This window comes from Rhipicephalus microplus, chromosome 3, assembly GCF_043290135.1.
Source record: "Rhipicephalus microplus isolate Deutch F79 chromosome 3, USDA_Rmic, whole genome shotgun sequence".
NCBI lineage: Eukaryota > Metazoa > Arthropoda > Arachnida > Ixodida > Ixodidae > Rhipicephalus > Rhipicephalus microplus.
In genome coordinates, this window is record NC_134702.1 from 85,645,249 (window position 1) to 85,673,141 (window position 27,893).

Consider the following 27,893-nt stretch of genomic DNA (forward strand, 5'->3'; position numbering starts at 1 on the left):
GGTAGTCGAGCCTACCGAAAAGATGCGAGCCAAATATTATAGCGCAGCACACGGCCTGCAATAAATTCTTAAAGTCAAATGCCGTATTTACTCGCGTAATCCTCGCACTCGCATAATTCTCGCACCCCCACATCACCTAAGAAAAATACGATTTTTTTTTCCTCGAGTAATTATGGCACCCCCAAAAACTGCCGCACTAATGTCGTCTGCTCGTTCCAGCCACTGATAAGGATAGCGCGTGCCATCTGGCGCCATCTCTTAAGGGGGGAACGCGGCCTTTGAAAACCGAAAAATCGCGAAAAAGTCGTTTTTTGGCAAACCACATATTCGAACAATATGTGTCATAAACTACCTTTTCTGTAAATATCGTCTAATTCGTCGCGAAACCATTTGAAATAAAGTTTAGAACATGCCGCGGCGGCCCTCGAGCGGCGCGCGAGCGCTCAAAATACCCCAACTCGGCGTGATCGCAGTTTCTCGACCGCTCGACGGAGCGCCGCCATTTTGGTGTTGTTTTGTTTGTGAATTCTTGCTCTTTCTCTCCCCGCCACCTGCGTCGCCGGCGGCAGCGCAGGAGAGGAGCAAGCCGCTCATGATTGGAGGGCTCGCGAGAGCTTTCAAGTTTCCCGCGGCTGAGGCGCGCAGCTGGGATTGAGCGAAGCGCGCGCTCCCCAAGGACGCGGGGGAGCCCGCGACTGCCATTGGCTGCTGCGCGCGATGACGTAGCGCTCTTGCGCATAATGCCGCCGATGCGGCCGCTGCTGCTCCTCCGTCCGGCGTCTTTGTGTTCCGCTCGCTTCCGTGTATCGTTGCAGCCGTTCGCATACTCTCCACGTTTCAACTGTCTTCGAAACGATTTTCAACCGTCTATACGAGACCGTTGTGTTCGCTCACGATGCGCCCAACGAAAAAGAAGACGCTACAATCGTTCGGTGCAAGGAAGCGAGCTATGAAGCTTGTCCGCGCGGCGAGGGTCTCCGCTCGCACGTGCGCCGACGGTGATCGCGCCGACGGTACCTGTGGGGCAGCTTCTGCTTCATCTACGCAAGAGAGTGGTCGCATCGACGCGCCTAGCAACGGGACTCCTGCTCCGCCGGGGCAAGAATTTGTCGTTACAAGTGCGCCTGGTGTCTCGTGCTCATCGACAGTGGCTTCCGCATCTTCTCTTTCATCGGCCTCGAGTGCGATCGCGTCGTCAACTGTGCATTTGCGAACAAGTTTCCTGACGTGCGAGGAGAAAGAGGCGGCGGATCAACAACGCGCTGTTGTGCAAAGAGAACTTGGCGCTATGCCAGCGACAGAGCGGAAATTTCAGGCAATGGAGCGCGATCATGAAGCTGCCACCGCTACAAATGAAGGCGAAAAATTTTTCCTTGTGCAAATGGATGCCCTAGATGACCTGCTATCTCGGACCCCGTGCCACCGGTGCACCGCGATTGGGATGAAGGTACGAGGAGGCACCCAACTTGGACTTGCTGCAAAGCTTGAGCTAGTATGCTTGTATTGTGGAGTAGTTTCAAGCTCATGGAGTTCATCTCGTCAGGATGACACAAAGGCCTTTGATGTGAATGTAAGAGCCATTATGGCAACAAAACAAATAGGCAAGGGACAAACAGCTCTCAACGACTTTAGGGCAGCGATGAACGTGTCCCATCGTGGCCTCCATCACAAGACCTTTCAGGAGCACCTGAAGAAATTCAGGGAACCGCAGACACAATGCATAGAAAATTTCTATGCAGAATCTGCTTCTGCTGTAAAAGCCACTTACAAAGAAATGGATCAATATTTCACCAGGGATATAACAGTTTGTTATGATGGAACATGGCACAAGCGTGGGCACACATCCCATATTGGAGTCGGGGCAATTATCGAATACCATACGGGCCTTATCTTGGACGCCGTTGTTCTGTCTAATCAGTGCCTTGGTTGCCAAGTAGGGCCAAAGCCTGGAGACGCAGACTATGCATGCTGGCTGGAGAATCATGTGTGCCAGAAAAACACCGACTCTAAATCAGGGAGAATGGAGGTTGAGGCAGCTATCATTCTCTTTTCACGCTCACTGTCGAAGCACAACCTCCGTTACACAACGCTCGTGTCTGATGGAGATAGTGCCACCTTCTCTGCCCTTGTACAAGAAAATGTTTATGGACTGGTCCCCATTTCAAAAGAGGAATGCCTGAACCACGTTCAGAAGAGGATGGGGACTGCACTTCGCAACCTTGTGCAGAAAAGTGACAAGGCTTTGGGAGGGAAGGGCAGGCTGACAAAGGCCCTCATCGACAAGTTGACAGATTATTATGGCTGGGCCCTACGGAACAATTCCGATGATGTGGCTGCAATGCGGCGGGCAGTGATGGCATCGTACCACCATGTGACGTCGACGGATGAAGAGCTGCACCACGACTTGTGCCCAGAGGGTGCAGACTCCTGGTGTCGTCACAATGCCAGCAAGATTACCGGTGTTCCACCTCCGAAGCATTCGTACAAGCTGCCACGCTATGTTGCAGATGCACTTCTACCCATTTATGAGAGGCTCTCACAGGCTTCTCTTCTGCAACGCTGCCTGGGAGCAAAGACGCAGAATGCATCAGAGTCCTTTCACTCTGTGCTGTGGTCCCTCATGCCCAAAGAGCAGCATGCGTCACTGATTGCTGTGGAGACAGCACTGCATGATGCAGTGCTAAGATACAATGCTGGCTGCTACAGGGCCACCCAAGAGCTAGCTTCATCAGTGGGGCTAACACCTGGCCACCTGGCCCTTCAACGGGCAGCCGAGAAAGATTCTCTGCGCTTGAAAAAGGCTAAGAAGCGATCCCTAGAGAAGATGGAAAGGCGGCAAAGAAAGAGAGTGCCAAAGGACACCTCTAGTTACGCTGCAGGTTCATTTTAGAACTGCCTATGTGCTCAAAACTTTCAAACGTCGTTTTCTCAAAATGACTTTTTTGGCTAGTGAGGCTGCTTATTCCAGCCATATCTCTGGAACCACTCATTGGATTTCCATAAGTCCTTTTTTATTATGTACATGAATAAATTTCTGAGGGGGTGACAAGCCCATTTTTTCAATATATTGTGTGTGTTATTTATTATATTTAATCAAAATTTGATTGATAATATCCTAATCACGAACACAAAGTTTGGTGGTCTGCTAAAACTTTTCAGCAAGGAAATTAAAAAAAAAGGGCTCTGTTACCCCCTGGAGTATCAATCTGGGAATCATCATAGTTAATTTCACAGTTCCAGCACCTTTTGAAAGTTCTCCAGGCCTGGAATAAGAGAACCATGTGCACTACCCTGATATTCTGCTGTAACTTGAAAACCAGTGAACATAACTTGATGAAATTTTGTAGTTCTTCTAATGCTTTTGCTATAAGTCTATCCTGAAAATTTCATTAAGATATCTCAATAAACAAAAAAGTTGGTATCCGATGGTAGCCTCCCTCCTTAAGCATCAAGCGTACTATTGCACGGAGATTCAATCCAAGCCAAGCCGAAGTGGCCAGTGTGCGTTGCGGCATGTTTTGTATGTTGTGTCGGTAATCTTGGCACGTTATGGGGCGATACTGAAGCCTCACGGCTGCTTCAAGTTGCAAGTAATAGATCATACGCGAAACAACGGCAACAGGACTGCCGGTAGGCCCTTCGGAGCCTACAAGTTTTGTGTTCGTTACTGGTGACGGCAGCTGAAAGCCACCTAGACGCGTTGGGCCTGCCGTGTGCCTAAAACTGGGATTGATGGTAAACTTTATTTCTTCAAAAGGAAACTGCGGACGATTCTGTTAAATAGCCATCAGCCTAATACTGACGTCCTACGCTTACCTTTTGAGGGCTCCTGTTCAGCGACGAACGCTACCGTTACGCCCACAAGCTTTGCGTATGGTATTCTAATTCTCGACTATTTGCTTGCACTTTTTGTGTCTCAAATAAATCTTGCCTTGTGTTGAACCTCTGCTTTTATTGTTGAGGTAAGTTGTAATTAGTACTTCTCAAAGCTTGGTGTGAGTTGCTGGTAAGAGAATCCCGATTTGCGGCCACTTCGTTTTCTTTTTCGCTCTCTGCGTTTTCGTGGAACGTTTTCCCCGTGTGATTCTCGCACCCCCCAACTTTGCATCGGTTTTCTGGCAAAAAAAAGTGCGAGCATTATGCGAGTAAATACGGTTAAAATTGCTCTCTTCTCTCTGATGCTACAAGCTCAAAAATCACTCATCACAGCCATTGTAGCAGCCATTGGCTGATTTGAGCATGGTGCACTCAATCGTTACTGGGGTCGCCACAGGAGGCCGCGACTGGTCCACACTTATGTGTGTGATCACACTGAAAAGCCGGCATTCAAAGGAAAAAAGAAAAGAGAGAGAGAGAACGTGCTCTAGGTCACGAGGCACGCATGTCAAGTTTTCTTTTTTCCTGCCATCTGTCCCTGCTTAGCTTCCAGCACTTAGGTTGGGGCAAAAAGTGAGACAAATAGATTCACAAGCTCTAAAGCTTGTTATGCAGGCGCATATGCGCTAAGTATAATAATTTCCTAAATATGACATATTTTACAGGTTATCATTCAAGTGCACCTATTGTACAAGTGCCTTTTGTGCAAGTGAATAGGGTATACATATTTCTATCAACCCCCATTTCGATGTAAGCACACTCGTCTCTCTTGCACATCAGTGTCTCCTGTAAAGGGGTTCTGCTGGGCCTGGTAATGGTATAACATAGTGAAAGGAACAGAACGATTGCAGATCAAACAAGGCAGTGCAGAAGGACATTGAAGCTGTCATATTTATAGAAACGAGACCTCACATTGTTTTTTTTTTTGCTGGGCCTGGTAATGGTATAACATAGTGAAAGGAACAGAACAATTGCAGATCAAACAAGGCAGTGCAGAAGGACATTGAAGCTGTCATATTTATAGAAACGAGACCTCACATTGTTTTTTTGCTACCTTCCTGAGAAATAATTGATGCACTCTGTATTGGGTGTTGTCCTTTCCCTGACCATCTCTGAAAGCATGTACTGGCTGTGCATGTGCAGGCTGTGTGGTGCCGGGAGCAGGTGCCTTCGAGCTGGCGGCGCACGCAGCCCTGACTGCGATGCGTCCCACAATTGAAGGCAAGGCGCAGCTTGGGGTGCAGGCGTTTGCGGATGCGCTTCTCATCATCATCAAAACGCTGGCATCCAACAGCGGCCTGGATCCGCAGGATGTGCTGGTGCGGCTCCAGAAGGAACAGCAGCAGGCACAGCAGCCCATCGGCCTCAACCTCCGCACAGGTGTGTGCGTGGCTCACTGGGTGCTGTTCTGGTATTTCAAACACAGGATTTGCTGCTGAAATTGCGAGATGGAACGTGGCTGCCATGGAAATGGCAGACACTGAATGTGGACTTGCCAAGCCAGCGTCTTTGGCTCACTAGAAGCAGACTCCATGGTCAAGTTTTAGCCACCGCCAGTGTGAAAGCTTAGGTGCTGTCAAACAAGGTGTTGATCTGAGAGGCAGATCGACTATGGGAGGCAAATGAGTCGGGAGCATGCATGTAATAATTAATCAATGGCTTGTGCAGCAGAAGCCATATTTGCTTTAGTAAGCTTGAATCTGATACAGCCTTGTAATGTGTTGAAGAATACTAATAACGAGAACCGCTATGCAGTGATGCACACCATCTATGGCAACGTTACTAGATACTTTTTTCAGTTTGCAAACTGCGGCGCCGCGAGTGTCACCCTTCCCTGTACCGGTCAAAAAGCCGCAAGCGCGCCCCCTCTCGGCGGTGCCGTCTGACAACGGCGGAGTTACTGCAGTTGTGTTCTTATGGCGGGTGCTGCTTTGTTGCTTTCAAGTGTGCTTCGTAGTCATCGTTGTCACTGAGTCCCAGCAAGATTTATTTCGACGTAACTCGCGTAGTGTGTGCTCTGGCTGCAACTTACTACGGTAGCGATCAACGTGGTGCCCGGCGTGGCACCGACGCTGTCAGCGTTGGCGTGATCTGCATGGTGCCGGGTGTTTTTTAATGTCTTCAACTCAGTCATCGCTTTCCCTGTGAGCTACACAGCTCACATGTGTCATGTGACGGTTCTTGAATGTGAGAAAACATGCCTCGCTGCTTTGTGACTGGTTGCCGAAGTGGGTACAATTCGACGAAATACGCGGCCGAAAAGAGACATTTTTTTCAAGCCTCCCGCTGAAAATTCATAGAGGAAAAGCTGCTAAAGATCACTTGTGAAACGTCCAGAGAACCTGAAGAGCAGGATGGCTTTGGAAATTTTAACCACCTGGGGTTTCTCTAACGTGCACCTGAATCGAAGTGCATAGCCCTCTAGCATTTAGACTTAATGCTGTGGCCCACTGTCAATGGTTTTTTTTTTACATAGGCAATCGAATTTTAAAGAACAGGAACGCAAAAGAGCTGTATGAACAGAAGTCCCGCAAGATTCGGGCAACGCGCTCACGTCTCTGCCGTGTGGCATCGCCTTAGCGGCTCAACTGGTGATTTACTTGCACACTCGTAATAACCTTCGCTCACCCTCTTGGGAAATAACTCCCATTACACAAAATCAACCGCGTAAATTCCGTTTAACATTGTGCGAAGGCTCCGTTACGATGCGGCGACCGGTCAAATGGCGTCGGAAGCGCCACCTAGAGAGCGCGAAACGAAGGGGGCCGCGTTTCGCCGCCGCATCCCGGCGGAGTTTGCAAACTGAGGTAATCTAATAACGTTGATCTATGGCTTGTGTCGCATATATTGAATTACCAGTATGTCAGAATATTTGATCCCCTTCATATTGCGTCCATGTTCTATGGTACTGCTTAGCTTAGGGAAGACGTTAGAGCAGGTCTCTATGGGCAAAACATGAAGTCGATTGTGTGGAAATGCGTTAAAGCTGTATTATGAACGGGGATGTTTCAAAGTACTTTACAATTAAAAATAAAGAAAATAATGCCACTCATGCTCAAAAGTTTCTCGGGGGTCAAAAGATTACTAAGTGAATGTCCAGACAGCATACATGCCTTTACAGTTATTTACATACGCCTGCAAATAAGTATGTTCTTTGTTCCAGGGGAAGCTTTGGTTCCTGTCCACGAGGGCATATTTGACAACTACTGCGTGAAGAGACAGCTTTTGAACTCTTGGTAGGTGCATCCTGTTGTGAAAAACCTGCAATTGTTCTATCTGACAATGTTTATGGGGGTGGCCGTCTGCACCTACTCGTTGAATAAGCTGTTGATTATTGCTGTTGTAATGTTCTGTGGCATGGGAGTTGGTCGTAAGATATTTGCCTTTTACATACCCATGCCGTGTAGAACATCCACAGGGACCAGTAAAATAATTACTGTGTTTAAAATGTTATGCATAGAACAATGGGGGTGGCCGTCTTGTGTTTAAGGCACCTACTCGTTGAATAAGCTGTTGATTATTGCTGTTGTAATGTTCTGTGGCATGGGAGTTGGTCGTAAGATATTTGCCTTTTGCATACCCATGCCGTGTAAAACATCCACAGGGACCAGTAAAATAATTACTGTGTTTAAAATGTTATGCATAGAACAAAGTTTTATGCTTTTATGCTGTTCTCGCTTGCAGTCTTTATTGACTGTCGAGTGCTCTATGTTGCGATCTGCTCAAATCTCTGGTGTGGTGTGTTATCTGTTCATGCTCTTTTTTTGTTCTGTTTTTCAGCACTGTTATTGCAAGCAACCTGCTGTTGGTGGACGAAATCATGTTTGGAGGAGTCAAGGGAGCGAAATAAACATTTGCATTTTCACCTCAGGGGAAGCACCCACTGTCGTCTCAAGAGTGTCCGTTTGTTCTTCTGCTGTCCAAGAATAAATTATTGTTTGTAGCTTTGTTCTTTTTTTTTTGCTCTTAGTATCATCAAGTGCACTCACTTGAAGTTTTTGAACGGCTTTCTGCAACCAAGCTGGTGGGTGCCCAAGTAAATGAGGCCGCTAGTATAGCCAGTGTAATCATAAGTGTTGGCTTTCTGTGCTGGTGCAATACTAATACAGAAATTGTGTTTTTTCTAAGGTTTCAGCTTCTTTAAGGAGGGCCTACTTTCAGCATACTATTAAAGAGTGGTACTCATGTGCACCATTGCATAAAACCAGTCCACTGTTTATGCCCTAAACAATTCTGCTGACAATTCTCTGATACGTGTACTTTTGCGGTCTTACTATCTGAGCATTAGTATTTGTACGGTTTGTGCAATTTTTTTTTGAAACATGTAATGAATCTTCAGAAAATTTCATCGAGTACATACTGTAATTAGGTATGCTATTTATACATTAAATTGCAGTTTTCTAGAAAGTAATGAAAGATATTAGCTTTTCTTATTGATCTTGAGTCACTTGTTGAATTGTGAGATTGACAGTCAACTATAGTGAAACATTTAGGGTAGTGCTTCCTATGACATGTCTAAAAATAGTGGCAAAAAAATGCGTTCTGAAGTAATCCTAAACCACGTGATGCATACTTTTTGAGAACTTGGCAACACATTTTGCACGTTTTATAGCTGCAAGTGCATAACGTATTCCAGGGTTTGACCGAACACTGCCTGGCAAGGGACAGATTTCTTGGAAATAAACTATCACCCACCAAATTTTCAACTTTGACGAGTGTTAGTTTATTTGGGAGAAAACGTGCAAGGTGAATGAGAAAAAAAATTGTTTGGTGCACATATGTTTAACGATCCACACATTGCACCGCCAAACGGGGGCTTTGGGGTGCGGGGATTAGACCACCCCTGAATTATCGTGTCTGGCTACGCCCTGCATACAGGTGTTCTGATGTTTTAGTTTCCCATGCAGGTGTCGTAGAAAAACAGTGCCTGCCACAAGCACAACTTTGGCAACCTGTTCGTAAAAAAAAAAAAAAAAACTGGGTGATGATTCTATGTTTCTAACGTGTAGTATTCAAGCTGTTTAAATATGTATTCAAAATTCATTAACCAACTAGTTCAACATGCGTCAATTCAATAGCTAATTTGCGGTTTTATTGCAAGTTCCAACTAAAATGTTGGCATTGCCTTTTCTCTCGACATTTAGAGTGCATGCTGTGGTCTGCATCATTGTAAGTTTTCACTGCATTGACTGAAAAAAAAAAAAAAAGTTTTCCTCTCTGCCAGCAGCACGCCCCGCCGCGGTGGTCTAGTGGCTAAGGTACTCGGCTGCTGATCCGCAGGTCGCGGGTTCAAATCCCGGCTGCGGCGGCTGCATTTCCGATGGAGGCGGAAATGTCGAGGCCCGTGTGCTCAGATTTGGGTGCACGTTAAAGAACCCCAGGTGGTCAAAATTTCCGGAGCCCTCCACTACGGCGTCTCTCATAATCATATGGTGGTTTTGGGACGTTAAACCCCACAAATCAATCAATCAATCTGCCAGCAGCACACCTGGCAAATATTGTCTAAGATCTCGTTGATTTGATGATAAAAATGAGCAACAGGCAACATGCCGTCACTTTTGCCAGAGAACGTCAAAGACTGTGCGCGGATTGCTTAAAAGTAAGTGGGCCGCGCGTCAATGCAAAGTTTATAGTTTGGTCGAGTCTGGTTTGTTTCCATGCGGTGATCGGCACTTGGACTAACTGAGATTTGCAGATTAATTTTCTTGAACAGAAGAAATGTCTTATCATTAGAAAGACTCGTTTTGTTTTCGTTTGAATGAGTCATAAAATAGAGTTATCGTCAGACTTGGTGTCGGACCAAATTCGAAGCAATTCACGCTACGTTGAACATAAGTAGTGTACTAAGAGAGAGAGAGAAGGAACATTCACATCAGGGCTGTGCTAGCTGTGCATGGTGGTGCCCCTCTTCCAAGGGCCCCAGTGGCTACAGCCATGGCGGAAGGAAAGGCTACATCGGTTCTCTAGTACACTATCGGTTCTGTGGGCTTGGTCAAGGGTAGCCAGTTGGCTTCCCATTTACATTTCCGGGAGCCATGCTTGCCACGACCCATTCAAGGGACTGTTGTCTAACAGAGGCGAGATTGTAGCCTCCCGACGTTCTGTGCACTGATATGCAATCTTTTTAGTGATTAGGTGGTAGCTGTTCTCTGATGAGCTCCAATGTGGGTGTTGCTTTGCACTAGGAGTATTTGTTGCTGTATCTGTGAGGGTACATTCTGTGTAACCTGTGTAAATGTGGGAAAAAGTTTGCAGGCGACGCAAGTCTACTATGCTTGTCTCTTGTTTAGGTTAGGATGAGGGGGATATTTAGTTCGCCTTTGAAATTCGAGGATTTCTCTCCGCGCGCCACGTGTTGATATGTCCATAGAGTTTCCTGAATATTTTTAGGAAGCTCTAGGGAAACGTTTTCCCGGGCGATGTGTTTTGCGACTCGGCCTGTCATGCCTGAGCCAAATGGCACGTACGCCATCGTTCCACACAAAACTTGCGCGCAGGGCTTTCGAGATCGTATCGCAAAAGTTTGTCGCTTTGGTTTCGGAGGCCATTTAGGTTTCACTTACACGGAGAGGATGGAGGACGAACTTTCGCTTTCGATTGTATGTGTTGCTGTCGCTCGCGTTGGCTTTGACATGTTCAGCGAAACAATTCGTCGAGATACATGCCGAGATACCAGTTTCTTGCTTCGGTCTACCTAATTCACAATATTCCGGGTGACACGTTCAGATGTACCACGTTTGAAGAACTACTCATGTTTTCGATACAAACCGATGAAAACGACTAGCCAGTACTGTTCTATCGAAGCCGTCTATAATCTAGCCACACAGAGGAAGCCATCGATGCACCGACCAATGCTACGTTTGTTTACACTCCGCGCATTCAAACGTGGCATTTATCGCTAGTTAAACGGGATCCATCAAGCTTCTACTGGCGGCAAAATGACTGGAAGGCTGTTAGCGCGCGAAACGTGCGGGCCTGACATGCAGCACTCGTACGTCAAGTTCGAGAACAGCGATAAGCTGTACGTCGTCAAGCGGTGGCCTCGCAAGTCGTCGTCACTGAAGGCGTGTTTCAGCGTGAGTAGGTTTTCTCTTTTTTGTTGTTATCTGCGCGTGCGACCACCGTTATCGTTCCAACCATATCGCCGCGAAATCTTGACGGTTGATCTCGCCTTATCGCTGACGTTGAAGGAGCGCTGAATAAATGGAAACTACGGAGCGTTGAAAGAAGACGAAGAGTTAATCGCTAAAGGGTTTGCGAGTAGATTTACGTCGAATGTCCCAAATAAATGGCAAAAAAATGTACACACTACAGTGACTTTGACAATGTTACAATGGCTGAACTATCCTGTGTGATTAGGCAGTCACCCCGTCAGCTCCCGGCCCCGATGGAATTAGTGCCTATCATTGAAACTTTATTCAAGTTTTCTTCCTGTGAAATCTTTGATGTTATAAATTATTCTTTAAATTATGCTTGGATTCCTTACGATTGGGAAATAGGGAAGGTAATTCCGATACCTAAGAAACATGGAGCAAGGTTCAACGTAGAAAATATTAGACCTATATTCTTGACTTCTGACGTGGTCAAACTCGTAGAGAGGGTTTTGCATGGCAGAAAAATCAATTGGATGGCACATAAGTCGGGACGGAAACCACAACAGATTGGCTTTAGATCAAAATGTTCAATATGGTGTGCACATGCAGACTTTGAGAGCCGTGTACAGCTTGCTAGGAAAAGAAGACAATACACTGTGCTTGTGACCCTTGACATTGCTAAAGCGTATAACAGAATTGAACATGCCATTTTACTTGACAGACTACAGATTTTAAATTTTCCGCAGTGTCTGACTGTGTGGTTAGCAGAATTTTTAGAATCAAGAAAACTTTATTGTGTTAAGGACGGGTGCTTGTCATCTAAATACAAACAGAGTCGTGGAGCTCCCCAAGAAGCGGTTCTGTCTCCACTTCTATTTAACATGCTAATGAGCTCCTTACCAGCCTGTCAGGATATTCTTATATACCTATATGCAGATGACAGTATTCTTTGTAGCTGACTGATATTTACGCTCTACAACAAAAATTGCTAATTTACATAATTATGCTGGATGAATGGCTGCAGTCGATTTCAATGGCATTAGATGTAAACAATAGTGTTCTCCTGGAATTTCCTTTAGGAAGTTCAATTTTCCTCTCTGTTGCATATAAACAAGACACAATTGCGCAAGTAAACTCTCTCGAATATTTGGTGTTTCATGCAATGAAAAACTTAACTGGAGTCCTCATATTGAATACATAGCGGCTAAGGCTCAACGAGCTTTGGGCTTATTGTGCCGAATGAGCAGTCGCAAATTTGGTGTATGTAGGGATGCCATGTTAATGTTGTACAATTAAGATATGCGCCCAATATTAGAATTTGGATGTGTGTTGTTCTTTGGCGGTACTGCTTTTAAATCTAAGTCATTGATTGCCTTGGAGCAGGAACTTCTACGCTTGTGTCTGGCGCTCCCACGATTGGCAGCAATTAATGTTGTGTACAGGAAGCACATCTGCCTTCATTGCTCTGTCGATTCGGTTTATTAATGGTACAAACATTTCCAAAATTTCATAGCTTCCCTGTAAGAAGAGGTGAATACGTTTTTATCAGTGACTCAGACTCCTCCTTTTTCACCCATTGGCCACATTTTCATACACCTCAGATGAAACTGGAAGGTAAAAGTGCCGACATCAGGGAGATAATAGTAACTAATGGCTACTATTAGTATCTCATGATGGATTACGATGCGATTATACCTCCAAAATCTAAATTTCAATCCCACAAATTCATAGAGAACAGGATAGAAGATTTCTCGGTACATGCACAAACACTAAACATAATAGCTACAGATTCTTCCGTCAATGAGAATAGAGCAGGTGTGGGAATTGTCTGAAAGTCTCTTGGCTGGTCATTCGTGGTGAAGCTACCCGATTTACCTCTGGTTTTTGAAGCTGAGCTCATGGCTGTCACCATGGCACCGCGAAAACTTCCGACGAATGAGCGCCAGGGGATAATAATAACAGATTGACTTCCAGTTTGCAAATCCCTTTCAGCTTCCCAGAACTCGCGCGCCCTCAAAACATTACGGTCTTTAGTTCCACTTCACCTGAAGCACCTAAAATTAGTGTGGGTCCCAGGTCACTGTGGGTTAAAATGAAATAAAATGGCCGATGCTTTAACCTGCACATCATTAGATCTCCCAATACTTGAGGTTGTTTCAGTGGTAGAATATGTCACTGCAATCAGATATAAAAAATTAGCAATTCACACAGATAGGATGGAATAAATAACAACATGGGCGAAGTACAAGCACCTAAACTTTCCATGGAAGCTCAGTGAAGCCAGTTTCGACTATCAGAAGTGATGACAACCAGATTTCAGTGCCGTGTTTCCTCGTTAAACTTATATCTGCACAGCGCTGCCTGACGGCATCACCCTTCTGCTGATTTCGTAGAGAATTAGAAAATATTGCACACTACTTTCTGTCATATCACCAATATTTCAATATTAGAACACGACTTCTCATTAGTCCCCTTGCAAAAATAGGCTTATCCTTAACTGAATAAATTGTATTAAGCTTCGGCGCCTTCAGGTTTGGGATACTGCCACAGGGATGCTCTTGATGTCGTGTGTAATTTCATTCAGGCTATTATACGAGTACCATTTTAGTGTTGCCTTCAGAAATTTTTGTTGCTAAAATGCAGTAAAACGTAGCTAATCTCATCTAAATTGTTCTGATCAGGTTTTTATGGCAGTCTAATATACGAGCCCAAAAGGACATTACTTGTAGTCTTAATTCATTGTAATACGTAACATTACCATTTTTTTTCTATTTGAACCTCTGAACATTTCCGAATCACCTTTCAATATTTCAACAACTCATTCTTGATCGATGCCCCTCAGTGGGTATGTGCTATTGTTTTGAAGGAAAAACAAATAAACAAGGCAATTGTCAGTAACCACTCTTCATAAACTATCTATTTTCTATACATATTTAGATTATTAAACAGTTTTATATCTAAAAGAAGGCACCACACATTTCATGGCCGAGCCCTTGCGGTGTCTTGCACCAACCAACCTCTTGCACCTTGTCATTCTTGTCATTGCCCGCAGGAAATCTTTCTACCTGTTGGCTATCCGGACAGTGTGAGTCGTGATTACACAGAATATCAAATATGGGACAGCATACAAGTGAGTTTCTCATAAACAGTCTTTTAATGACAGCTGCGTGGGATCCATATCATTTCGCATGAGTATTGCCAGTTTACATGTCGTGATGTTCCTTATTTTTTATGTCACGTTGCCTTCTATTTGTGTACAGGCGTTTGCAAGCAGCATTACGGGAACACTCGCCACTCAATCTGTGTTGTCGGGCGTTGGAGTCGGGGACCAAGGTGCATCAGTATTAGCTGCGACCACTACTTGGATTCTCAGAGGTGAGGGCACATTGATATAGCAAGTCAAGTTTTACCACGGGTTCAAGTGAAACGGTCGTATAAGTGGCACTTGTTGCACTTAAAGAACAATGACTTTTGGTGCGCTGTGTGCCTTTCACTGTTTTTCTTAGATGTGTTAGTATGCAAAGTTCCAAATTTATATGCTTTTCTGACTTCAATTGCTTCACTTTCACACAGCTGATATGCTGTGCTTCTGCTGAGTGATTCACATGAAGGAATCGAGTCTGACTGGTTCGCTCATCATGTAGGTGTTCAGCTTTGACTTCTGTCAAAGATGGGATTGCACATCAATTGTGTTTCTTTCAACACCACTAGCTGATTGCATCTGCTTGTTGTGGATCTGTGTGAACACATGGATTTCCTACTGCAGCACTGCCCCTTACTAATTCACTACTGTGGCTCGAGTACATATTGCAGAGCTTGTTAGAAACAATGTCATAAAAAGTTATTCACTTTTTTTGTAGCATGCTGCAATGTGATAGCACAGCAACCGGTTCTGCAAAAGAACAAACCAGCGCAGTCTCGTTGTGAAATTGTATTGATAGCATGCTCATGATGTCATGGTCGCAACTTTTTAAAGTACTGGTACGTTTAACATGACAGCTTTGGCGATGTCAAGGCAGCATAATCACATTATGAACAATGTACTTCAGTGGGATAATGATGCATTCAGAATGTTATTGGCCTCTGTGCGTGAATCACTGAAGAATCTGCATACAATATGCTGACACTGCAGCGAGGCAGTTGTCTGCCACGCTGGAGTGTGATGCAAGCCATCTGGAATGCTACGCAAGCCATCTGTTGAAACGGCTTGAAGTGCAGTTCTTGCATGAATTGCTGCCAGCTACAGGCGTAACTTTTTACAGAGTTTTGAAATTGCAAGTTCTCTGCTTAGTAAGATCAGCAAAGTTTACAATGATGCGGTAAAATAGGGCACACTATTTACTAAACATGAAATTGCTGCCTTTTTTTTTCTTTTATTTAAAACACACGGCACAATCATGAAATTTTTGTTTAAGTAAAAAATAAGGATGTTGATGTTGATGTGCTTTGTAAAATCTTCCGAGATGGTTGCGTGGCCCTGGTTGTGTGAATGTGAGGAGGTGTCAATGTTTGCACTGTTCGGATTGCACTGGGAAAAATGTTTTCACTTTGAAGGGTCATGACACACAATTTTCAACGATAATCTGTATTGTGTGGGTTTATTCTTGTACTTTCACTGACAAGCTGGCAATATTTGAGCAAATTTGGTTGGACCGTTAGTTTGTAATCGAATATTTTGATAAGCGAGCGAGCGGCCTGAGAGTCGGGCAACACTGGCATGCTTGCTAGCTGTGACGTCACGAACCACTTGCTGGGCGAGCTGCTGCACGGTCTGCATTCTGAAGAATGATCATGTTCTGTGGTCAGCTGCGCTTGCAATCGAACCTTTTCTGCATTGTTCAACTTGTCACTGGAACTCAATGACTACTAGGGGTTGAAACAATGCCACCGCATCATGGTACTTGCAGCTAGCAATTTTGGAGGTCAAAAAGTGACCTGTGTGCAATGTGCAATTCATACTCCGATTGCCACTACAGATAAATATTTATTGAAACTTCTCACAGGCAGTGCCATGGTAGAGCGTCACACTTGCTATTTTTTTACCGGAACGGAATGCAATCCACAGAGTTCAAGCGAAGATTCGGTGAAAATGTATATCGTAAGTAACCCTAGTGCCTCACTGACATGCCGTTCCCTTCGGCTTATGTTTACATATGCCACATGCGACAACAGATAGAAAAACAATGGTCCCAATGCGCAGCATTGCTGCGACCACTTATTTATTACGTTCAGCACAGGAATTCTTGCATGCATGTATGCTAGCGAACAAGAATCTGCACGCTTTGCTAATTCCACAGCGCTAATTAAGTAGCACTTGCTCGCGAATGCAGCATCGATGGGCCCCTGTATGTCAAGCTCGCTTTTCAACCTGACATGCTTGAAATAAAGCTGTCGTTGGCATCTTGGTCCACACCGTCTTCGACGCTTTCTTCAACGCTTGAGCTCGTGGCGATGGAGTCGAAATCAAAATGGGCAATGTACACGACGTCGTCACCGCATGTGGTGTCGGTACAAAATGGCAGTCGCTGGGGGTGGGTGGAGTTTACAGCCGATAACTTCTACAGCTTCTTGTGGACTGAAATGATCTTTACAGTTCAGTTTTCTCATGTATACAACCATATTTGACCCTCTACCTTAGTTTTTTGCCAAAAACAGTCAGTTGTCGGGTGACCATGTCTTGACCCCTTTAATTGCTCAAAGCATTCTCAATGTGCATCTAGCTTTCTTGTTCGGTTTTTACACTTGCTCTTTCTGTGGTTTGGTGAAACTTATGACTTGTTTTCTTCTTGCATTTTTTTAGATGGCACTGGCATGACTGGACGAATCCTCTTTGCCTGGTTTCAAGGGTATGATGTTGCTGTTGCATTTGGTTGGCCACAAAACTTTATGGGACTTGAGTTAATCAACAAACATAAAATCCAGCTGTGTTAAAAGTTGGGGAACTCCTGTTTTTGCTGTAGTCACAATAAACAACTGTGAGATACTTAACCTAGGAATTCGCGCCTATAGGCCAAGGCTTCATGGAAATAATATAAGTTTTTTACAAATTCTCGGTCCCACAAGCTTCCGTGGGCAACTTTGCATTTATGCTTAATTGCTCCTTTTCTTGCATTCAAGTCAGAATTTTATTTTTTCTTCACAGCTCAAACCTTGACTATGACTCGAAGAAGTGGAGGTGAGTGAACTTTAGCAGTATATTTAGACGCTGTTATTGTAATAAGTTCTATAATCATTTCTTTTTGTTACTTTAAAACTTATTTTGAGCCATTTTCGTTGTTATTACAAAATAATAAATGTTGTAAACATTTTTTTAGGATTCCTATACAATAGAATCTAATTGATACAAATATGCATCTTAAGATTCTGAAAATATTGAGTTCTTTTTCTTTTCCCAGGCAACATTCAATAGGAGCAACGAGTTGTCATGCGGTTAATGTGATCACATTCTTGCCCAAAATTAAGTAATAAAGTGGGCTGTTACAGGTGTTTCTGAAGCTTTCCTAGCTTTCTATTTCAGTGCACTTGCTTAAATGATTCTAACTTCCCACGAAAAATGTGTTAATGGCTGCAGCCACACAGATTCTCCAGCAACAGTAAATAAATGTCGAACGGGTGAGTGTGGAGAGCCACTGCCACTGTGTCAATTCGAATTGTTCCGTTCGTCATGACATTTATGGTGAGAATCGGGCAACACTGGCCATTAGCGAGCAACGTGAGCTGATCAAAGACAATTTGTAAAGCGTTCACGGTGTACTTTCACTTCAGCGACAAGTATGGTCATTTTCTTGCTTGTCAGGGGTTGCTTAGGATAGTGCAGTTTTTCTTAGATGTTTTCATTGTCTGATTGCCTAGAAGATCTTATCAACGAGATTTCACTGTACCATCATAAGTGCTATTTACATGGGGGGAGGAAGTGAGTTGATTGTTTGGTTCTTATTGTTTTCTGGAAAACTGACAATGCTTTGTTTTGCTGCTGCATTCTTTATAGGCTCTTTGCAGACATACTGAACAACGTCGCCATATTCCTGGAGCTCATGTGCCAGTATATGAAGGGATACGTGACGGCCGTGCTTTGTGTGTCGAGCGTTGCCAAGGTATGTCTCAAGCGATTGCTCCCTCTCTAATATGACTTCGCCGTGTGTAGACGGGAAAAGAATTTCTAATCTGACTTTCGCTAATCTAAGCAATTGATAAGCAATGTTTTTGGTAGAGTTGCCACTCTTTGGAAGTACTTAAGGTCTGTTTGCTGACTGTTCGTAGTGGTGACTCCCACAGGCTGTACTGCATTGCCATGCCAATGACTTTCGCTGCCACACTCGTAGACATTTCTGGCTTGCATCCAACGTGTAGGTTGTAAGGTACCGTGCGAGAAGGAAAACATTGCAAACTACTGTTTTAAAACTCCCTAATAATTCATTGTTATTTGTACTAGGCATACTAAAGGCACCTTCTATAATTATGTTCTAGAAAAACTTGACTGTGGTTTTTAGTTGATTTGCAGGTGGTGCAGAGCCCAGCACCACATAAAAATGCCTATGGAACTCTCATTAACAGCTTCAGTGCAAAAGCGTAAGACACGTTTATTTAGTACATTGCCCTTTGCACGGCACATTTGTTGATTGATCTGCACAGCTGCTTTAATGCACAATGGCATATAGTAAAAAGCCATATTGTATGGCTATTGGTCATTGATTCATTAGAATACTAGTATCATTTAAATAACGTGTGCATCTGTATGAGTGCTTGTGTGGCATGACAGAGAGGGTGCAATTCCAAACCTTTTGTTATGCATTTTGTTTTTGCTAGTCTATTGTGGGGGTTGCTGGAGGAGCAACTCGAGCTGCGCTCACTCAACACCAGGCGCGCAATAACAACATGGCCGACGTAAGCGCCAAGGATGGCAGCCAGGAGACCCTGGTCAACCTTGCCGCTTTCCTCTTCAGCCTGCTTCTGCTCAGGATCGTTGCTGGGAACCCATGGTTCGTGCAAGGAGCTACCTCTTCCCATGGGTGCTTTTTGGGGGCTGAACCACTACAGGAAGAAAGTGATATAAATACACGGGACTCCAGACTATGCAAGCAATAGAGTACTTTTGCGGTGGCCTGTGTAGAATCCCAAGAGGGAGATTAAGTTAGTCTTGCACGGCAGCTGAGCTGTCACCTGTGCTCGTTATGTGCCTGAACAACACAGCAGATACATTGACTATATTGTTAATAGTGTTGAGGACTGGGCAAGTTGATTAGTCTTTCCTAAGCTGGCACAGTACATCAAGGAAAAAGGAACTGACAGCCAAGCTGGCCATAAGGAACAGAGGGTTGATCCAAAGGGGCACTCTGTTTCTCTTTGCTGGCTTGGCTGTCTCTACCTTTCGCTTGTTGTACTGTGCCAGTTTAAGACTGTATAAGTATACAACTGCCTATATAAAGAGCAAAATGCGATTCCTACTGTGAGGGACTCTTGTCAAGGTAGAAGGGCGAAATAAGGAAAAGCAATGCTGAAGTAAAGCGCTAAGTCACACTAGTTGGTTTACATTCATTTTAAAGGCTTATAACTGCGCTATTAAACACGGAATAAGACGAGTCGCCTCTAGTAGATTAGCAGATTCTCTATGCACTGAGGGCAGCAGTGTTGATCATCTCTGTAAATAGGGGCCACGACCGCTTCTTTCAACGAATGAAAATTCTCCAGTTAGACACAGTTTGATCTCGGAGGTGAATTCCTCTTGTGCCATTGCTGTAGCTGCTGACCTGGTTTGGCAGTGGCATCAAGTATTTCTTTTGAATAGAAGACCCTATTTCCTAAGCATAGTGGCTCGAGTATGCTGTAGCTTGTTGTCGTAGCAACTGTACTATTGTCTTTGCTCTTTACCAAAAGATCCTCGTTTCCTAGATCAAAACAGAAGCAGTATCCTGCGAATTTTTCAGTGAGAAGTGGTATTTTGCGCTGGAAGAGGCTATCCAATCATGTAGGCAGTAGCCCCCCTCCTCAGCAGTTTCAATGTTAGGACCAAGAGTCACAATGACAACACTAATAAGCTCTCACATATCTACGCCAACATCTGTTGCAGCCTCAAGAGTCTCACACAACCGTCAAAACAGTGTTCTTTCAAAGAAAATGCCTGTTTCGATCTGTGGCGCAATTTACAACAAAATGCTCGTTGAAGCACCCAGAAAGACCCAGTGCACTATGAAAAGTACACCAGTATTTTATTACTCTTTAGAGAAAAACTATCCACTTTAGCTGATATCTAGCTTTGCAGCAGTTATTTTGTTCTCCTGAAGCACGATCATTTCGTTTGTTTCAATATATGAAGTGCTAAAGCTTCAAATTGATTTAGGAAATATAGTCCGCATAATGCGCATTCGATTTGCGCTTGTTTCGGGAAGTTTAACAAGACTTTTGTCAATATGTGAGATTCAAAGTGTCTTATTGCAAACTAGCTTCAAAAACGCTAATCAGGAAAATCTGAATACAAATTGGATTGTGTATTTCCTATTCCCGAAAAATGTAGTTACTTTGAAGTGACTGCCCAAGCACTCCATACAAATGATTAACGAGTGAAAGCTGAAACGTGCAGCCCCAGTGTTTATCTATGGATTTAACCCGACATGGCACTGAAGCCTTTCACAAATATTGGCTACGCTTTCGTGCTTTTTAACGAGGTGGCAGACAGGTTTGGCTTGGGTTTACCACAGTGTTTATTTCACATGCTGCACATTGTGCCTCACATGATCACGGTCATGGGGCAGTGTAATGAGTGCTTAAATGCGTTTTGCAATGTTTTAATTATAGTGGTTGTTCTTGAACCACAGGCGGTCACAAACGTCGCAGCCAAAGCCAATGTACCACTGGACAAACTCCCGCTGAATGCGGGCATTCGTCCAGGCGATCGCGCTCCCGCAATCATCATGTTGACACCACAACGAAGTTTCAAACATTGACATCGCGAGCGAACTTGGCGGCGTGGTTTGTAGGAACCGTCCGCCTGTTTTTGTGCTTGAACTGCGCCATCCGCCCGGCGATTGCGAGCTCTCTCACGTTTACACTTTCGGCGCTCTTCTAGAGTTGTCCATGGCATACCCATGTGGAAGGTTTCAGGGAAAATGCGCTCGGCACCACGGATGCGACGCGTTGAACGACGTCAGTTACAACGCAGCCAATGGCATGCATGCTTTGGTACGACGCTGCGGACAACATAACTGATAACACAGCCAATGAAGACCGCTCGTGACACTGCAGCAGGTCGAATTTTCGTTTCTCCTAGTCAAATCCTCCTCACTCCCTGAGTATCCAATTGGGTACCGTTGTTCTAAAGGCTACAGATCATCACAGTTCGATATCCGCATGTTCAAATTTGTTTTGGCACAATAAGGATGAGTTGCTTTCACTAAGCTCTTAGAATTGGCGCCGTGTGTCTTGTCATATCCTCAAAATGAGTGAACGAAACTGACTTTACCGTATTTACTCGATTCTACCGCGCCCTCGATTGTATTGCGCACCTGGTTTCCACGACGAAAAAAAAAAAGTAAGACATCGATTGCAACACGCACCCATTTGTCTCGTTGGCCCGCACGATCACACCACTCGGGAAAACAACTCCTTTCGGAAGCGTCTTCCGTTTAAATATGAGGTGTGGGAGAAGCTTGTGCCTATCTAGTGTGCAATGGAGCATTGCCGTCACTCTAGTTTTACCGTGGCCCGATGTCAGCACGCGAACTTGCTTCGCCCCCTTCTTCTCGACGGTTGTGGTGCCAGGCATGTCGAAGTAAAGATGCGTCTGATCGGCATTCCCGATTTGCCCAAGCAGGTAGCCCTTGTTGTGCCGCAAGTTTAGGACGAACCTCTGAAAACTGTGAAGCTTTTTCTTGTACTCCTCCGGCAACTTTTTGGCATATGCCCGTTCGCCTTCGGAGGGAAACGCCTTTCCTCTTCATAAAGTTAGTTAGCCAGCACATGCTCGCTTTAAACTGGCTCCACATTAGCCCTTTTTCTAAGGCTAACTGCATAGCCCGCACTTGGAGCAGTTCTGTCGTCACAGGCCGCTGTGCCACTCACTGCTCAATCACATACTCGCCGAGCAGCTCTTCAATTTGCGGAAACCGACCCTGCTGTGGTCCACTGAAGCCTTCGCGTGAATCTTTGCTGTCGACAATATTGTGCTTTTGTTTCCGCCAGTTCCGCACGCACGTTCCGGGAACTCCGAACGACCGCGATGCGGCCCGATTTCCGTCCGTTTCAGCACACGCGATGACTTTTCTTTTAAAAGCGGCATCGTGGTGCACTCGTCAAGTTTTTGGAGTCGGCCCTTCCATGCTGTCGATGCTAATGCACTACAAGATGACGAACTCCTCAGCACACGTACGAAGTGCTGCACATGGGAAACACATAGGCAGAAATGGCCGACGTGCCATGCGGACGCACGTAGGGGGCGGCCATTTTGGAAATGCCGATGGCAATAGAATGACCGTATTCATTTTTTTTGTACTCGATTCTAACACGCATGTGATTTATGAACTCGCTTAACCGAAAAAAAGGTGCGCATTAGATTCGAGTAATTACGGTAATATTGCACGAGCGTTCGGATCCGTATTGCGCGAGCGCTTACCTGCGTCCTTGTGATAAGTGGAAGTTTTTTTTATTTATAGCGTGAACAAGATTGTCTATAGTGCATTATTTTAACTGTGGACATCTCATAGATCACATTGAGAGTCATTTCGTTCTGATATTTTTGTGTGCACTAAATCTGAGGGACTTCAAAAGAGATCAGAAGTACGCAAATGGGCACCATCACATTTTGAGACACCAGTTCAATTTCCGAATTCTTAATCTTTCTGCACTTGTTATTAAAGGCAGGGACTCAAATAATACAGTTTTGCAATATCTTTTTTCATTGGTGCATTCTTGAGACTGAGGAGGGTATATAGCTTTCGCTATAAAAAGTGTGCAGGGTGCTAATTGGTTAATGCCTCTTGGTTCAGTGGCGTGCTGTTTGTGTATAGCCCGTCATCCACATAGTCCGTTTTTCCGGAAACAACGTTGAAATTTAAAATTAACAGTGAAAGTTAAGACGACAATTGTTCAGAATTTTATGGTAGCTGTACAACATGAATATGCCTAATTCTTGTCGGGAACCAACTAGTTGGAATGCATGTCCCTGCTTTGCTAAGGTACAGTAAATGCATGGATGTTGTCTTCTGCCAGTGCTAACAATGAGCTTGATCTTTTCTGGGTATAAAACAAAGCAAAGAAAACAGCTCAAGTAATGCTGAGTTTATGACTCGAGGACATTGAAAATGAAACAACCTGAACTGTCAATGAACTTGGGAATAGATGTGTGGCCTGGCAACACCGCCATAAACTAAAGTGGCTCCAGCTGATATCGACAAAATAATGTGCAAAAACTAACAGATTAATTTCTGCTCTCTAGGACAGAAGTGCACAGTGTTCTAAATGAGGCTTAAAGAGACACTAAGGTCAAATAACAATTTACGTCAGAGTGAAAGCTCAATGTATGACAACATCTAAAACAACAATATTATCAATAACAGTGCCCCACTTACCAATAAATTAAGGTAAATGCACAAGAATACAAGCGCCGCAGTAGAACGTTCTCAAAATGATCCCGATGACATCAGACGCACTGCCTACAATTTATTACTAATAATCCATTTAGCTGCACTAAATAAGGAACCTTTCGCGCATCAATAGACGCAATAAAATTGTGCCTGTTCGTTTCTGTTTGATTTATGAAAAATAGAACCGCCGGACGTTACTATGGGGAATGGCCCGAGTGGTTCAAAAATAATTTTCGCGCAGTTACACTGGACAGGTGGTGCTATCTAGTGGGGTGCAGTTGAATAAAAGTGTCTGCAATCTCGTAGTCAATGGTGGGAAATTGATCAATGGCCGTTGTTGCTGTTGTGGCTCCCGCTGCTTTCGGCCTGCTGCTGCTAGCGCAGTAAAGCCAGGCAACGTTGTGCATGGAAACAATGACGTGAGTCGATCCGGTCGGTCCTCTTCTTGAGGCAGGAAATTTGAAGTGCGCAACCCTATGCGAACCACTAAAACATGATTTTATTTCAAAGTAGGCCTTTCTTTTGCACAAAAGTAACGCTACGAGGTTTCTGGACTGCTACTTCAACTATCGACGCCGACTTAATAGTTGCCTTTAGTGTCCCTAAAATGCCTCAATCAAGCGTTGTGCTGGCTACTTTAGCGGCACAAGCTGTCAACATATCTCTCTGTCATTTTCAAATGAAAGGCTTATTTCTTATTTTAAATGAGTGGCGCATTTCTTAGTCACATTAAAGGGGCGCTGCAACACTTTTTGAGCATGGTCAGAAATCGCTGCCGATCGGTAGTAGAGGCTCCCGACAACACACGAGCTAAATATTATAGCACAGCACGCGGCCTAGAATTCACAATAAATGATCAAAGTCAGCTAAAGTTTGCTTTCTCTTCTCTCGACAAATCACGCAATATGCCCAAAAATGACACGTCAATTAGCCTTCTATCAGCCATTGGCTGATTTGAACATCCCGCACTCGCTCCTTATAAAGATCGCCGCAAGAGGCCGCTACTTGTCCACGCATGTGCGTGCGCTCACACTGAAAAAGCCCGCATTGGAAGAAAAAAAAAGAAAGAAAAAAGTGCTCATGGTCACGAAGTATGCGTGATGTTTTTCTGTGGCCCTGCCATTCCTCTCTGCTTAGCTTTCAGCGCTTTCGAAAGTTGGGACGAGAGAAGAGAAAATGCAATTGCAGCATGCGACAAACCTTTGTAACTCCACTCACACTGGACGGATTCTTAAAATTTTTGCTGTGTTGAATTCGTGAGGAAATAAACTCTTCCAGTGAATTCATTCCATGGTTACTTGAAAAAGTGTTTCAGGGCCCCTTTAAGGAACTGTTACATTGCCTGTTATCCTTCTCATCTGATTATACAGCGTTCTGTGTATGCATTCTTTTTTCTCTCTCAAGCTGTCAGAATAGCTGACATGTATTTATGGTTCTTAGGCAGTCCAAGAAATTTCACACAGGTTGTAACGTTTGTAAAAACAGTTTGACACCTTTTCCTGCTTCACTTTGTCTTCTAGGTTACTCTACAGCATCTTCATTTCTTTCACACTTCTGCACATCTTTGCAAACTACCGTGCTGTGTCGTGCGTCGTGATGGAGACCTTCAACCGATCTCGTTATGCCATCGTGGTCAGACACTTCTTGGAAACAGCTGGAGACATTGCTCCCATTGTCTGGGTTAACGCCCGTGAGTCGGTGTGGATTCAGTGTGGAAAACCATTTGTGAACATCAACTTTGGTGTGCCTCTGTCCTCGATCGCATCGACCAACAGAGAACTCGAGCGCAGACTTGAATCTGCTGCCGGTGATCGGAAAACAGAGCCCACGTACTTGCTTGCTGTCGTACGAGACTCGTCCCGGCACTACAACATCAACGTCGTGCTGTCAAGTGAGAGCACCGTGAAAGATCACATGGAGGCCATGTTCCACGCCTTTTTGCTCGAGGCTATCCTGCTGAAATTGAGGGTCAACATGGAACATCCATGGGCGTCAGACATTGCAGATGTGGAGAATGCTGCAGAAGACCTTTCCGGTGATGACCACAGGCTGTTTCAGTCTTCGAGGGCAATGGTGAACAAGTGCTTTCCACTGCTCTGGAAAGCTCTTGAAGCTTCGGAGTGGGAGACTAGCCGAGCTCTGTTTGGGGCAACAGAGTGGAGGGTGACATGGTGTGAGGGTGAGGCAGTTTCACCGGGAGAGACTGTACATACCAAGCAGTTGTGAGGGACTGCATGTCACACCAATGTTTTTGTTTTTTTTTGTGGAGTACCGGTGGTGGAAAGGTGGGCTTTGCTTTCTCCTTTTCCTGTGATTGACAACATGCCATGTGTGGCGATAAAACTACAATCTTTTTATACTGTGACCATTTTTCTTAATGTTAAGGACCATTTTATGTGAACATTGCAATATTTGTCTATTTTGTTAAATGCATCAGAAATGACACTAGACATCTGTGATCCCTGAGAAATTGTTATATTAAGTGACTGGGGGGAAGAGGGTGCAGCATAAAAGATTCTTTCACCTTGGGTTTGATAAATATTGGGTTATCAAGCTTTTTTTCCTTGGCATCTCTCATTCGTGTGGCATCAATCATCATCTTGGGTACTTGTCAGAAGCTTGTGCTTAGCACATTCTTCTGATTAATGACTTGCCACACGTTTCCTAGTCCAAGTCAGACAGGCCACATTCATTGTGCTATAGATGTGTAACCACTATAAGTCCTTGGCTAGTTTTAGTGTGATACTAGCGCACTGGGAATACATTTAAAGTAAGTATTTTTGGGTACTGTTGCAAAAGTTGTCATTCAATTTAGTTGTCTAAGTGTCATACTTGGACAATTGGGAAGTTTTAATGGCAAGAATAAAATGTCTGAAAAGGTGTGGCATTTTGATTACCCTTTTCTTGGCACCAGCTAGACATTGTTTCACGCACAATTTCTGAATACTGTTTGCCGTTCATGGTTTCCCGTGCAGTAAGGCTAAATTCTTTTGCTGCTGTATGGTTAATATCTCTCCAATTTGCAATTGAATGCACTTTCTTCAACATATTCCACTCTGCGTAACTTTTTAAAGTATAACTCCTGAAAAGGTGCAGAGCTTGCAGAAATACGTTTCAAGAATGCATTGTATACATCTTGCGACATTTGTGATGGGAGATGTACTTTGGTGCTTTCACAAAGACATCTGCATTTTCTTTCCGCTGCTCTGGGTAGTGCGAAAAAAAAAAATCTATTGTTAAGGACAGGCACATGCTATCTTAATCCCTTTCATCTGCTACTTCGATTCGCTCCCACACCACATGTGCCGATTTGTCAGGCGTGTGATTCAGTAAAACAGCTGGGCGAAAGAACATGTACAAAGGAAGAGAAGAAAAGGTACCCCAATAGTGTGGTTGTTTAATGCACAGGTTAGGCCACGGAATGCAAACAAAAACTGCACCTATAAAGTCACCTCGTATTGCTGCGACATGAGGCATAGATTAGCCAAGCTGTTTAAGCCAAGCTTCAAAGTATTCATCTTGAAAACAGCGCAAGAGTATGAGGACGAACAAGGAAGAGACGACGGGATGGGTGCTGAGTGGCAGTTCTAACCGATTCTCCCTTCGCCTACTCAGCTCGTTCGCCACGTGGTGGAGACAACCGGACGGCATCAATCCCTTTTCTCAACTGACTATTCTCAGCTTATCGTTCCCCTCGCCCTTGCATTCCTCGTGTGGTGAGGGAGCTGAGTAGGCAAAGTTAATCTATGACTGATTAGACTGTTCCAATTAAGTCAAGAGTAATTATGCCATATTAGTTAGCCAATTTGAATTAAGACAGCCCTAACCAGTAAAGCCAATGCTAGTTAGTTCTAAATGATTTGAGCTTTACTCAGGCAAAACTAACAAACCCATGACTAATTTAATGTCCAAGCCTGGCATAACTTAGTTAAGCCTAGAAAAGCCGGAGGAAAGGTTGATAACAAGCGCTTCTGTGAACTCCAGCCTTGCACCACTCCCGTAGTAGTCACCTGAGAGAAGAGGGCCGTACTCATTGATATGAGGGGGCACTGCCACTCAGGGGGGGGGGGGGGACTGATTCAGCTGCATACATTGACACGTATGCAAGGAAGGGGGCGCTGCGACCTTCTTCCCCTCTAAAGGTAAAACCTTCACACGCTTACGCTCACTACAGATAAGGTGTGACGTCACTACAACTCTTGTTGCCCTTCCTGTAGAGCTACGTCAGCGCTGGACACGCTTGCGATAGGTTTCGGTTGGGAGAAGCAGCATTTAGGTACACTTTGGAAGTGAACTGAAATTATTCTAAACTTTAGCTGTGTCCGACCATTAGTGTACAGTGTCCTTG

The 27,893-nt window shown here is 44.5% G+C and overlaps 3 protein-coding genes across 4 annotated transcripts in view; all 3 read left to right on the forward strand.

Moving 5' to 3' along the window:
• CCT6 (chaperonin containing TCP1 subunit 6) overlaps positions 1-7,819 on the forward strand; it is a 31,800-nt gene extending 23,981 nt beyond the window's left edge. The window contains exons 8-10 of the mRNA XM_075889930.1: positions 5,020-5,256; positions 7,040-7,112; positions 7,657-7,819. Coding sequence (XP_075746045.1) covers positions 5,020-5,256; positions 7,040-7,112; positions 7,657-7,726 — 380 coding nt within the window. The 3' untranslated portion in view covers positions 7,727-7,819. The remainder of the gene's footprint in view (positions 1-5,019; positions 5,257-7,039; positions 7,113-7,656) is intronic.
• LOC142803809 (uncharacterized) lies at positions 770-3,028 on the forward strand. The gene has a single exon (XM_075889929.1). The coding sequence runs from the start codon at positions 896-898 to the stop codon at positions 2,888-2,890; it is 1,995 nt and encodes a 664-aa protein (XP_075746044.1). The 5' UTR covers positions 770-895; the 3' UTR covers positions 2,891-3,028.
• A 2,869-nt stretch (positions 7,820-10,688) lies between the features above and the next one.
• Positions 10,689-26,432, forward strand: LOC119172736 (RUS family member 1). Of its 2 annotated transcripts, none has more exons than XM_075889931.1 (8): positions 10,689-10,952; positions 14,023-14,055; positions 14,231-14,345; positions 16,771-16,816; positions 17,113-17,145; positions 17,959-18,064; positions 18,777-18,949; positions 25,066-26,432. In XM_075889931.1, exons 1-8 carry the CDS (start codon positions 10,815-10,817, stop codon positions 25,769-25,771), a joined length of 1,350 nt encoding a protein of 449 aa, XP_075746046.1. In that variant the 5' UTR covers positions 10,689-10,814; the 3' UTR covers positions 25,772-26,432. The 2 variants fall into 2 exon arrangements, with proteins under 2 accessions (XP_075746046.1, XP_037279783.2); XM_037423886.2 differs by having other exon boundaries at positions 10,690-10,952; positions 14,023-14,100.
• The last annotated feature ends 1,461 nt before the right edge of the window (positions 26,433-27,893 follow it).

Coding starts and splice junctions, on each gene's coding strand:
- LOC119172736 (XM_037423886.2), top strand. CDS start 10,815: ATGACTGGAAGGCTGTTAGCGCGCGAAACGTGCGGGCCTGACATGCAG. Junction 16,817..17,112: donor CTCTTTGCCTGGTTTCAAGG/GTATGATGTTGC, acceptor TTTTCTTCACAG/CTCAAACCTTGACTATGACT. Junction 18,065..18,776: donor GTGTGTCGAGCGTTGCCAAG/GTATGTCTCAAG, acceptor TGTTTTTGCTAG/TCTATTGTGGGGGTTGCTGG.
- LOC142803809 (XM_075889929.1), top strand. CDS start 896: ATGCGCCCAACGAAAAAGAAGACGCTACAATCGTTCGGTGCAAGGAAG.